Source organism: Canis lupus, chromosome 3 (assembly GCF_048164855.1).
Source record: "Canis lupus baileyi chromosome 3, mCanLup2.hap1, whole genome shotgun sequence".
NCBI classification, from domain to species: Eukaryota; Metazoa; Chordata; class Mammalia; order Carnivora; family Canidae; genus Canis; species Canis lupus.
The window spans coordinates 76,486,721-76,499,250 of record NC_132840.1 but is presented as its reverse complement, the minus strand read 5'-3'; the positions used below and the strand labels follow the sequence as shown (position 1 = coordinate 76,499,250).

Genomic DNA, 12,530 nt, shown 5'->3' with positions numbered 1-12,530 from the left:
CCCTGAGGCAGGGATCCTCACCTCTCAGAAGCCAAGAGCAAAGCGAGCGGCAGGGCCTCACCCAACTCTGGGAGCCCCAAGTGCCAGGCCTGCCTGACCAAGTACAGTGGGGAGAGGCGGTACAGAGGGCTGGCAGTCTTGTCTACAGAGTCAATTCCCTCCCACACCTCTTTCTTGCTTTTCATCGTGGAGTGAGTTAGGTAAGAGGGGAGCTGTACCTAACTGCTGCTCTAATTAAAAACAAACAAATACCAGAAAACAATTGCTTCTATACCCATTAGTAAATAGCTGCTTCCTTGAAACCCAGAAGGGGCCTCTCCTAAGGACCAAGTGGCCCGGCCCCTTCCCCAAGGCCTGTTCACAATCCAGCAACTAAAAGGTTAATGCCTGGCCAGGCAGGGTGGCCTTCAGGACCCAGCTCCCTCCAGACGGGGTCTGCTCTGATTGGTCGGTGCCATTCCAGTGGCTAAATATTTTGAATACAGGCAACCTGAGAAGCCAGTGCTTGGGGGGGTGGCGGGGGGGCACCTGGCCAGAGGACCCTGTGGATCTTGTTCCTTGCCGGATGAGCCACAGATGAGCCACGAGCAGCAGCTACCCTCATCTCAGGGTTTCCTGAGCGTGCTACGGCCCACCAGAGTGGCGAAGAAAGCAATCAAATACAACTCTGCAAGCTAAAGCTACCCAGCCTTGCAGGCTGCCTGGTTCCTGCCCTCCGGGCAACTGTGTCCGCCTCCCCCTCCACCTCTCCCTCCACCTCTCCGGAGGCCCAGGGCAATCTCGAATCAATGCTTCCTCCAAATCAAACTGCCCGGGTTCTACTGCAGAGACAAAGCCAGGCCAGCCAGCTGGGAAAACAAGTCAAGAGGCACAGCAGTACGTACCCCCTGGCCTTGGTGTTCTTTCCTATACCGTTAGGGGCTGGAGGGAGGGGGTGCGCACACGCGTGCATACACACAGGCGCTGGTGATGCCAATGAAACCGGGCATTGGGCAGGCACCCTGGATGACCTGCACTGGACGGCGGCGGTGAGGGGCCCAGTAGACCTGGGTCCCATTTCTCCCACCTGTGAGTCGGGCAGTCCACCGGTTGGGGGTTTCCTGTGCTTCAGCCTGACACTGTCTGCCCAGAAATCCTGCCCGGCCGGTACCTGGCTCTGCCCTAAGAACCGTGTCCTGCCAAACTCCCAGGACAGCAGAAAAACAGCCCCCGGCTACGGGGCGCGCTGCCTCTCCCGGCGCCCCCTGGGCAGGGCGATCACCCTGGGGTGCAGCCCCATGACGTCACGGCGGGAGGGCCCGCCTCCTTACGCGCTTGTTGTCTGCGGGGCTGTGGTAGAACTGGGCGATCACCGCTTCGCTGCTGTTTCCCTCGCCGAAGTTCAACTTCTCGGAAATTCTCTTGAATGATTTTCCGTAGTCGTAAGACACGTACACCTGGATTGGGAGGAGGAGAGGGCGAAGAAGGGCTGGTGAGGAATGAGGCTGAAGAGCTGCGGCTCTGCCCCCACCTGTGCACGTCCCGCCCTGGGTCCCGCACGTGGCTCCCGCTAGGTCCCTGGTGTCAGGACGCGACCGGTGAGGAGAGAGGATGCGCCAAGGGGAGGCAGGGCACCTCTCCAGCCGCCCCTGCCCCAAGCTTGTGGGGGCAAGGAGCCTGCAATCCACAGGTTCCCTTCTGAGGCCAAGATGCCCCCTGGCTGGCGGGGGTGGGGAGCACCCACGGATGGCAGCGACCATGACCTCCTCCCCACGGCTGAGTTCAGTGCCTAACACACTACATCCAGGGGCAGACAGGACGGGGCAGGGACCGGGAACTTGTTTTGCCACCTGTTGAAATATCCCCAAAAGGTAATCTAATTCTTCACCCCTCTGCTGGGACATTCTGTTCCTACAGCACAGCAGAAGATGAGCAAGAAAACCCTCCCCGGCCTCCCCGGAGAAGCCCGAGGGATGAGAAAGAAGCGTGGAGAGATCAAATAAGCACGGAGGTTGGGCAGCCCGGGTGGCTCAGCGGTTCAGCACCGCCTTCGACCCAAAGCCTGATCCTGAAGACCCGGGATCGAGTCCCGCGTCGGGCTCCCTGCATGGAGCCTGCTTCTCCCTCTGCCTGTGTCTCTGCCTCTCTGCCTGCCTCTCTGCCTGCCTCTCTCTCTCTCTCTCTCTCTCTCTCTCTCTGTCTCTCATGAATAAATCAATAAAATCTTAAAAAAAAAAAAAAAAAAAGCACGGAGGTTAAATGCTTAGGTACGAGACCCCCTGCCCCAGCACGGACACTACAACACGGGGGGACAGCCACAGCTGGGCACCTGCCGGCAAGCACTGCTGCTCTCCTGCTTCTGGGCCTCTGGCTACCTGGTAACCACGGTGCATACAAGTAACTGTCGCTCCCTGAGTGCTTCCCAGGTGCCAGATACCGTGCCGCTCCCTCCGTGGGAGCGAACTCAGGTAGCTCTCCCCACAGCCCTGCGTGGCGGCAAATGCAGTTATTAAAATCACTTTACAGGTAAGGCAGCGGAGGGCTTGTGGGATTCATTTCTTGCCAGAGAAACAGAGAAGGGGAGGAACGGCGTGGAGCTGTGATCCAGGCTGCCTGCCTCCAAAGCCAGAAATCCCAAAGCCATCACTTAGACCTCAGGTAATAGATCGGGATAGAAGCCATCAGGTATTTTGCACCTGGACTTACCACCTAAGTCAACGTGCAATTAACATAATCAGCGGATTAAAAACAAGCCTGATGGATGAAGAGAATATTAATGATACTTAGGATGGAGGTAAGTTCTAAAGAAAGAAGGACAGGTGAATTCCAACAAGAATAGGAACAGCTGGACGAAACCCAGAAAAGGTAGCACCGCCAATGCCCATTGATGCAACAGCAAGCACATTTTTTTTTAAAGATTTTACTTATTTATTCATGAGAGACACAGAGAGAGAGAGAGGCAGAGACATAGGCAGAGGGAGAAGTAGGCTCCATGCAGGGAGCCCCACGTGGGACTCAATCCCAAGTCTACAGGATCAGGCCCTGGGCTGAAGGCGGCCCTAAGCCGCTGAGCCACCCGGGCTGCCCAACAGCAAGCACATTTTAAGGGTTTGTCACAAGCCGGGGGCTGGGCTAAACACGATATACAAAGACGTGGCCTTCACACATGCTGTAAATGTACAAATGTTTGTAAACAAGAATCCTTGCAAACAATGAACCACACAGGGCAGGTCCAGAGGGAACGGAGAACATATGCAGGGCATTAGTCTTTATTAGATGTCAAGGTTAGAAGAGCACAGAGAGTGCCTCTGCCAATGTCGGGGCCAGAGTGGAAGGGACCCCATTACGAACACTCGTGCTTACACACTGCATGTGTTCCCAACGGCCAAGCACGCAGGAAGGGGCTGCCATCCAGCTTCAGAAATGCAGCCGGTTAAGAAGTTACAGATGATTTGAGTGGGTAAAAAGACAAAGTGGTACCTTCTGGCATCCATTCTCCTGGCCCGGGATGGACACTGAGAGTCCCTGCTAGGTTCAGAGATCACACGTAGTGAACTAATGGCTTCTCAAAAGGGAAACTCGGCCCCCTCCCGCTCCAACATCCCCAAATGGATAATCCACTATGAGTTACCTCCTCAGAAGCACAAATGTGGTAATAAATCGTATTACCATAGGATTTTCCAGTATATATCATTGCTCTTCATCTTTAAAAATTCTTTGAGCTAGACTTGTCTTTGCCTCCCTCGAGGTACCCAGAACATCGCACCTACTCAGTAAAGATTTCCAGAATTAAACATCATTTATAAACCACAGAGCAACGTAAATGAATGTGTCCCATAGATGAACAAAAAGAGAGTGACATGAATGAAATCAGTGAATCAGTGAATGAATGATTTCCAGGTAAGAGATGGTAAAACCAAGACTCAGAGAAGTTAATGAGCATCCCAAGGTCATACGGCTAGGAAGTGACAAAAGATAATGGGTTCAAGTCCCTGGCCCCTTTGTCTTCCCACTCTTGCCAAGTCACCCTTCTGGGAGAACGCTCTCTTGTACAGAACGCTCTCTTGCACCGCACCCCAGGTGTGGTGCTCTGGAAAAAGGGAAGCTCATATATACTGGGTCTCCAGGCCAGGCAGTGGAAGGAAGTGCAGGAAAGAAGGGGCACGACACGAACTTTAACAAAACACAGATCCTTCCTGAGATTCTCAGCCACACTCACACTCAGAGATACAACAGTCCTCACTCTCAAAAAGCTGTCCCTTAATACGCACCCATAAATGATCCCCATTCCTTTAGGACTTACACGTAATAGAAGTTCAGAGCAAGCATGCAGGGGTCCATCCTATGCCTCAAGACTCTTGTAAACGACTCATCAACCTCCCTTCTCTTCCCAGGCCGAACAATCCCAACGCATATTTTTATCCTGTCCTCATAATTCTTATTTTTATTGGATTAACCTAGATCCTAAGCTCCATACGGCAAACACCAAGCTCAGGGCTGTGCACAGCTATCCACCCTGCTCAGACAATGCCAGGTGGGCTGATGGCCTCATGGCCTCCACACCGCACCCCAGGTGTGGTGCTTCAGTCCCCAGGGAGCACTAGGTTGCTGGCTCACTGCCCACTATGATCTCCAGGGGAATCTAGGCAAACATCCTATACTTGCTCATTTTCTGATTCCATTAGTGTTTTTCCTCGTCTGGGCACAGGTTTTTGCACTGAGCAGTCCTCTCCGACTTCTCTAAGACACTACTTACTCCCTAAAGAATAGGAGGAGTCACTAACTAGTCACTAGCTAGTTTAGAGTAGCTACTTACATCACGGATTCACCTATAAAGTTGGCCCTTCCATGTGAGTGAGTTTTTCTTTAAAGATTTTATTTATTCATGAGAGACACAGAGATTGAGGGGCAGAGACACAGGCAGAGGGAGAAGCAGGCTTCCTGCGGGGGCCCGAAGTGGGACTCGATCCTGGGACCCTGGGATCACGTCCTGGACTGAAGGCAGGTGCGCAACCACTGAGCCACCCAGGTACCCCCAGGTGAGTGGTTTTAAATTCTTTATCCTGTATTTTAATACAGTGTAATAATAACAAGAAGGAAGAGAAGGAGGGGAAATGGCAGAAGGGACAGCAGATACGGGGAGGAAGGAAAGAAGGGTTGAAATGTACGGAAACCTGTCCTTATCTGGCCCCATTCTGAGTCCTTCGCACCAGTGCTTCTCAAATGGCAATACCCAGGGCGCCTGGGTGGCTCAGTGGTTGAGCATCTGCCTTCTGCTCAGGTTGTGATCCCGGGGTCCTGGGATCGAGTCCCACATCAGGTTCCCCACAGGGAGCCTGCTTCTCCCTCTGCCTGTGTCTCTGCCTCTCTGTGTGTGTGTGTGTGTCTCACGAATAAATAAACTCTTAAAAAAAAAATCAGTAATATGCCTACGGGTCATCCAGCGCAACGTAAGTCAAAATGCAGACTCTGACTCAGGGCGTCTGGAGAAGAGCCTGAGATTCAGCCTTTCTAACCAGCTCCCAGAAACGCCCCTGGCTGCTGATCCACAGACCATACTTTGGGGAGCAAGGTTTTATAAGCACCATCTCACTGATAGATGAGAAGACCAACAGAAGGTTAATGACTTGGCTCAAGGTCAGACTGCTAATGAACAGCAGAGCCAGGATTCAACCCCAGGCATTGTGATTTCAGAGCCAGAGCTCAGCCAGACACCAGCTCCACGGGCTACCCAGTTCCGCCCTGTTAGCAAGCTAGCAAGTACTGGCCCTGCTCCCCGGTCAATCCTGGGGGGCAGGCAGGGGGGCATCAATCATAACGTCACGCCACTCTGGGTGCAAAGGCAGCGAGTCCTACCATTCCTGAAGCCTTCCCTGGTTTGGGTCTGGTCTTCCCGTGGACACCATCTCTGGAGAGCTCCTTGGCCAATTATGTTGCACCTGAGTACCTTGCAAACTATGTCAGGAGAGGGCAGAAACAAAGACATGGGTAGGATCGAGATAATACCTACTGTCTCCTTTCAGTAGATGTCTCCTTTCATCTACCAGACTTAGCAGAAGGAAAAGATGGCATTCTTTTCGGAATGCAGTTGCCATTCCTCATGGAATCAGACTTGCAACGAGTTCATCAGGACATTATTCGTTTTTTTTTTTTCTTTTGAAAAGCAAACCTTCCGGGATTCCAGTTTCCAGATCCATCCCCTTTCTTATACACTGAATATGCATGACTTGGCCATTCTCCAACTAGCAGAGAGCTCCTCACTTACACAGGTCCCTTCCCTTCTGGACTGCTGATGGGGTCTTATGAACCATGCTCTGAGTCTTCCTTCAAGAAAAGCGGGATTGCTACTACGCCGGCACCACCAACTCCGGCCTCTGAGTCATAATTTATTTTTGCGTTAACTTTTTCACATCAGAACATCTCCGTTTTAGCTGCCAAGTCTTTAATGCAGCTTGTGTACGGACGGGGGAAATCTCTGCCACTCCCATCTATTATCTCCAAGCATGGCGTTTCCTTTCCGTGTAATCTTATCGTGTATTTCATTACAGAATGGTGTAGCACAACAAATGTTCAATGACTCCTCAGTTAGGTACATCCAAATATTTAGACAGGGTGAGAAAGGGGTTTGGGCAGACTGGCAATACCTGGGGAGACCAACCATCTTGGTTCACCCCGGCCTGAGGAGGCTCCCAGGATGCAGGGCTCAGACACATGGGTCACGCCAGCAACACGGCACCCTCACACAGCGGGCACGTGATCGGCTCTCATGAGCCACGCTGTGTGACCTCAGGCAGGACACTGAATGTCTCGAGGCTCCTGTTTGTCCAGCAAAGCCATAAAACAGTGGTTAAGGCCTTTTACCTGTCTCATTAAGAAAAAAAAAAAAAACTATCTAGACAAAGAATTTTTTAAGTGTAAAAGAAAACCTAAGGTGGATTTCTCAACACAGTAGGGCACATAGCAATTTCCTGTGCTCAAAAAGGGTAGCTACGTACGGGTGTACAGGCTGTGACTGCTGATGAGTAGAGACACAGGTGCCTATGGACCTCATGGGACCAACAGCATCCATATGCTGCCACCTGTGCTTGCACTAATCGCATTTATAAATGAGCCAACGGACACCTAGGTGGCTCAGTGGTTGAGTGTCTGCTTTGGCTCAGTTTGTAACCCCAGGGTCCTGGGATCAAGTTCCACATCAGGATCCTTGCAGGGAGCCTGCTTCTCCCTCTGCCTGGGTCTCTGCCTCTCTCTCTCTCTCTGTGTGTCTCTCATGAATAAACAAAATCTTTAAAAATAAATAAACAGGCCAAAGCCACTGCCTCAAATAAGTCCAGCCCTGCTCCTGAGCACTACATCCAAACTGGCTGTCAGTGACAGTGGTTTCCCACCAGCCCCTGCTCCGCAGCCACACTGGACAAAGCTGGGCATTATAGTAGCCCTTCTACTGTCTTCTGCCTGTGGCTGCCCCACTGAACCCACTAGTCAACAGCCCCCCATGCTCCCTCCCAACACCCACACCTCAGAGCACAGGCAACTCAGACAGCGGATACACAGAGAGGGACCTTGCAGAGACCAAATCCATACCCAAGAGCCGCAAGTGTGTCTTTCAGGCCAATGTGACCACGCTAGCAAATCCACCAGGGGGTTTCCTCTGGCCGGAGCGCAGAGTTGAATGAACAAAGCTCTATAGTGTGTTTCCTTGCTCGCAGCTTCACCCTGCCACCACAGCAGTCCCTGACCCAAGGCCGGGGCTGTTCCTCTTCCCATAAGGGGAAGTCTGGAGCAGGGGCTGCCACTTGGGACACAAGGACCGGCTCTGGCCCTCGTACGTATTGTACTTGGCTCACCAGATATTTGTAAAGACTATATATTGGCTGCCAACTGGTAAGACTCAGCAGTTTTCACCTAAAAACCCAGACCTCTGAGCTTCTCTCGGAAATCAGATCTAACACCACTGGGCCCTATGTAGCAACCAGAGTCAAGATGGACAGCAGCCCCTCGCAAGCATCAAAGTCCTTTCTCCTTCCCAGTGTCTGTTGGACACAGAGACCAGGCTCAATCACCACACTCAAATTACATACAGGTGAATGCTTCTTGAACCTGTATCTCCACCAAAGCAGGAAAATGACACATTGTCCCAGAAGGCCATAGAGCTCAAGAAGAATGGGAGAGACCACTTTCCTATGTGGAAGAAAGACTGCTTTGAATGTGGAGGCAGCTTCCCCTGCCGCTACCCACCTGGTTTCCCACAGATCTTGGAGTCTGTGACCCTTGGTCTCACATCTTCAAAGCACCTAAACTATTAAACACTACAGAAGGTCAACCATGAAAATTGAGGATAGGGGCCCCTGGTTGGCTCAGTGGCTGAGCGTCTGCCTTTGGCTCAGATTGTGATCCCGGGGTCCTGGGATTGAGTCCCACATCGGGCTCCCCGCAGGGAGCCTGCTTCTCCCTCTCCTTGTGAATAAATAAAACCTTAAAAGAAAAAAGTGAGAATAAGACTGCATCAGATTCAAGAAACCACCCAACTGTAAGGGGTCCCATGGGTCTCTGCGGCAGCCAGGCAGATCTACCCAGAACGCGTTTCAGGCATCTTGCAGAGCAAACGCAACGATCCAGATCAAACCCTATCACTTCACAAAAGTGATCATGCATCACGTGGATCTCCTCACAAAACTGCACCACCCTCTGTTCAGCAAACAAGGAGTATTTATTATGATCCAGATCCTCTTCCTTGTAGAATGTACCCCCATCTATTCATTCTCCAATTAGCCGCTATTTTTTTGCTGGCATGATAACCCTGCCAGATTCCAGGAGGGCATCCTGGGGTCACACAGAAGGCCTAGACCAACCCCAGTACTTACATCGCTGCTCCTGGGTCTTGCCAGTGCCAGGCTGTCCCGCGCCAAGGCCACGATCACGTTGCTTTTCTCTCCGGCCCAGTGTACCACCATCTGATTGTGGGAGTCATTCAGACTCACCTGAAACAGATGAAACCGACACAGGAGTTAGGACCCATGATGGGTGAGGACCATGATATTCCAAAGCAAGACTCTCTCTCTCCTCATCACTCAGAAATAGCCAAGATTCTGAGATCTGGAGCATTGGGCCAGGGTGGTCTATTTTTCCTCCAGCACAGATTCCACAAGACACAACTTCACCAAGAAGAAACATGAATTCCCCGCTATTTTGGATATAAACGGATTGCAAAAAATCTTCTCAGGCTCTCTCTGCATAACCAATGACTTTATTCTTGTCTTTTGCATCACCAATCGCTGGTTATTTTCATCCCTATAATGTGTATATGGGACATGCACCTCCCAAGGCTTAAAACCAAAACAGTGACACATCTTCCTCATTCAGAAAAAGTGCACAGGCCAGAAAGACCACACGCTTTCAAACCCCCGTTCAAACTGGTGCTCTGTCTAGCCGACAGGTGACATGGCTCATCCCGAGCCCCTAACAAGGAGGAACAAAAGGAAAAAAAAAATCATGGGCAGAGTTTTATTTCATTAGTTTTGAAGTGCCCCAAGTAAGGAAATACCTTCCAGGACACCACAGAAAATGACCTTTGGATTATTGCTCACAGTCGTTCCCAGACTTCTGGGTTTTGTAAACCGGCAAGATGAAAATAAATTAGAAAGGCCAACAGCGGATTGGTTGGCCAAGTCTATTTCACCAGGTAAAGACAATAACCAAAAGAGCCGCCACTGTGTCACAGCCTGACCTACTGTTCTCTGGACCGGTTTCCTCTGCTCCCTGAGGACCCAGTAGACTCGTGCCCAGGCTGCCTTACGGTGGGTGCAGCCTGGGACTGAGTTCTGTCCACGAACGTGAGGGAAGGTGGGAACCAGCTCCAGCCCCTGCCAGTTCTTCTCCAATGCAGGCTCTACTCAGGGCTCCAGGGTCCCAGGAGAGAGGAGAACCACAAGAAGGAAGGTACCCCCGTCCTCAGTGAGAAAGCCATCCCTGGGCAGCCCGGGTGGCTCAGCAATTTAGTGTTGCCTTCGGCCCAGGGCCTGATCCTGGAGACCTGGGATCGAGTCCCACGTCAGGCTCCCTGCATGGAGCCTGCTTTTCCCTCTGCCTGTGTCTCTGCCTCTGTGTGTGTGTGTGTGTGTGTGTGTGTGTCTCTAATGAATAAATAAATAAAATCTTAAAAAAAAAAAAAAAAAAAGAAAGAAAGAAAGAAAGCCATCCCCTAACCAGTAACACTTGCTTTCAGCTCCTCACAATTGGGAGGGAGACCTTTACACCACTGAGCCCAGTTCTGGGACCTGTCCGTTACACAGCTAGTCCTCCTAAGCAATAGGACCACCACAACCACCATTATTATTGTGAGAAAGGATCATTTAACACCAAAAGCTGAATGAGGATCTATGTCGGAATAAAAGACGATGGTTCTTTTAGACAGTTTTGCTTTTTGAAAAGCCAACTCCATTCCTTTTATTTTTTCCTCTTTCGCCCGACGTAGGTGGACAGTTTGAGGGCTGGCATCTCAGAGGCCCTGAGCTAACATTTCACCCTCTCTGTATGAAGAGCAAACCGATGACCAGACTAACAATTCCAAGCGCTGCTATTAGCCATCAGCAGCAGGACAAAGTCCCCCCAGAAACCAGGAGTGTGCACTCTCCCTCTTGCTGAGCGGTGTCTGGGAGAAGCCTCTCCAACCTCAGCTGTCCAGGGCACATGCAGAAGGACGTCAAGCTTCTGGGCTCCGGGGAGCCTCTGCACAATCCCACCTGCGAATCCTCCCACCGGCCTCACCTCCTGAGCTGATGTGCCCTCTGAGCTGCCTGCCTATGGAGGCTCTGCAGCAGAAAACCCTCCCCACACCTCCTTTCTGTTCCTCACCCTGCCACCCACCGCCCCGACATTCCCCACCCCCTCCCTGGGGTGCTCTCAGATGTCATAAGGGAGAAGGGAAACACCTGTGCCACCAACTTGGCAGACAAGACGACAAAGGAGCTAATCCTTAACTACTCTGCTTCGGCTCTTACGTGCCTGCATTTATTTTGATCAGGATCCAAATGCTTTTGGAAAACTATCTGAAAGGAGACCTCTGTAAAGAAAAAGGCCTCCGGTGTTTTTCAGAAAAATTTCTTTCTTGTTCCCAGAGAGGAGTCCAGGCGCGCATCCATCAAGAGAGAAGTACAAACGAAAAATAGAAATAAGGAAATCATGTAACCCAGGATGCTACCGGGGAGAAGCAGCGAAGGGAATCTCCACCAGCCACTGACGATGCCTTACTCCAGCCTTCCTGTCCTCCCACCTCTCCCCCTCCAGCTCACGTTTCTGGGAAGAATCTAGAGGCATCTACAAATCAGAAGCCCCATAGCACAAGTGTCCCGGGAAGTCAGGCTAAAAGTCTTTCCCCTCCAAAAACGTTCTCACCCTTAGGACCAGAGGGGGATAAATAGCGAACATATGCAAACATTGATACGATAAAGGATTCATCACCTGAAGAACTGCCCGAGTTCCCCGAGTATTCTACTCGGGCAACCTCAGATCGGTCCCCCTGACAGGTGACAATCAAATCACACTCTGAACAGGTTACAAAGCCTCCGGTGATGAGAGTGGGAAAGAGGTCTCAATGCTACTTGCTGAAGTGTTTCTCCTCAAAGGACGTGAGATTTATGAAGCCCCTCAACCAATCCTAACAGAGGTGAAGGGGTGAGGGCAGCGCAAAGGACAAGCATCAGAACGTCCAAGGGCTTTCTTACAAAGGAAGCTGAAGGCAGGCTTGGTGAAACACCTTAAAAAATAAAATAAAAATTTAAAAAAAGGCTTGATAAACGAAACCCAGTTAATCGGAGCCATAAAAGCAAGCAGGCAGGGGCCTGATGCCTCCCCTCAGAAGGCAGAGAAAAATCGCATGCCACAGAAATCCCCGTGCACAGAAACTGCGCCATAAACAACCAATAGTGTCTGGGAGGTACCTGAGGCCTCGGCTAGGCTTGCAGGCAGGTCATTAATGCCCTGGGCGGGGGCGGGGGGTCACCCAGTCTGGGGCTCCCCAACCCAGATAACAGAATCGCCCCAGACCTACTGACGCAGGTCCTTCTCTGCCTGGGGCCCAGGAACTCATATTTTTAAGAGAGACGCTCCAGGTGTCCATAATGCAGCTTATCTGGGAGCGATGGATCTAGTCCATTCCCTTTCCTACTGGCAGTCTCTGGGATCAGACTGGTGGTAGTTTGGGGAGAGGCTGTCTTCGGGTATTTGGGAGAGTTGTTAAAACCCTACGATCTGATCTATGCCACCACGTGAACAAACCTCAAAACTACTCTGCTACTGAGAGAAGCCAGACACAAAAGGTCACCGTGTTGCATGATCCCATTTACATGGAAGACACAGAATAAGTAAATCCATACAGATAGAAAGCAGATTGGTGGGTGCCAGGGGCTGGGGGGCAAGGGACATCGGGAGTAATCATCTCACAGGTCGGGGGTTTTATTTTAGAGTGATGGATCTAGGCAGGGGTCGTGATTGCAGAACACTGTGAAAGCACCACATGCCACGCCATCGGTCACTCGAACAGGGTTAATGCC

General features: G+C 51.3%; 1 protein-coding gene across 1 annotated transcript in view; it reads right to left on the bottom strand.

The window, feature by feature from the left end:
- Positions 1-12,530, bottom strand: part of SORL1 (sortilin related receptor 1) — a 156,561-nt gene that overhangs the window by 132,148 nt on the left and 11,883 nt on the right. Inside the window, exons 2-3 of the mRNA XM_072822405.1 lie at positions 8,844-8,960; positions 1,311-1,436 (exon numbers count right to left, since the gene is read on the bottom strand). Of these exons, the coding sequence (XP_072678506.1) occupies positions 1,311-1,436; positions 8,844-8,960 (243 nt within the window). The remainder of the gene's footprint in view (positions 1-1,310; positions 1,437-8,843; positions 8,961-12,530) is intronic.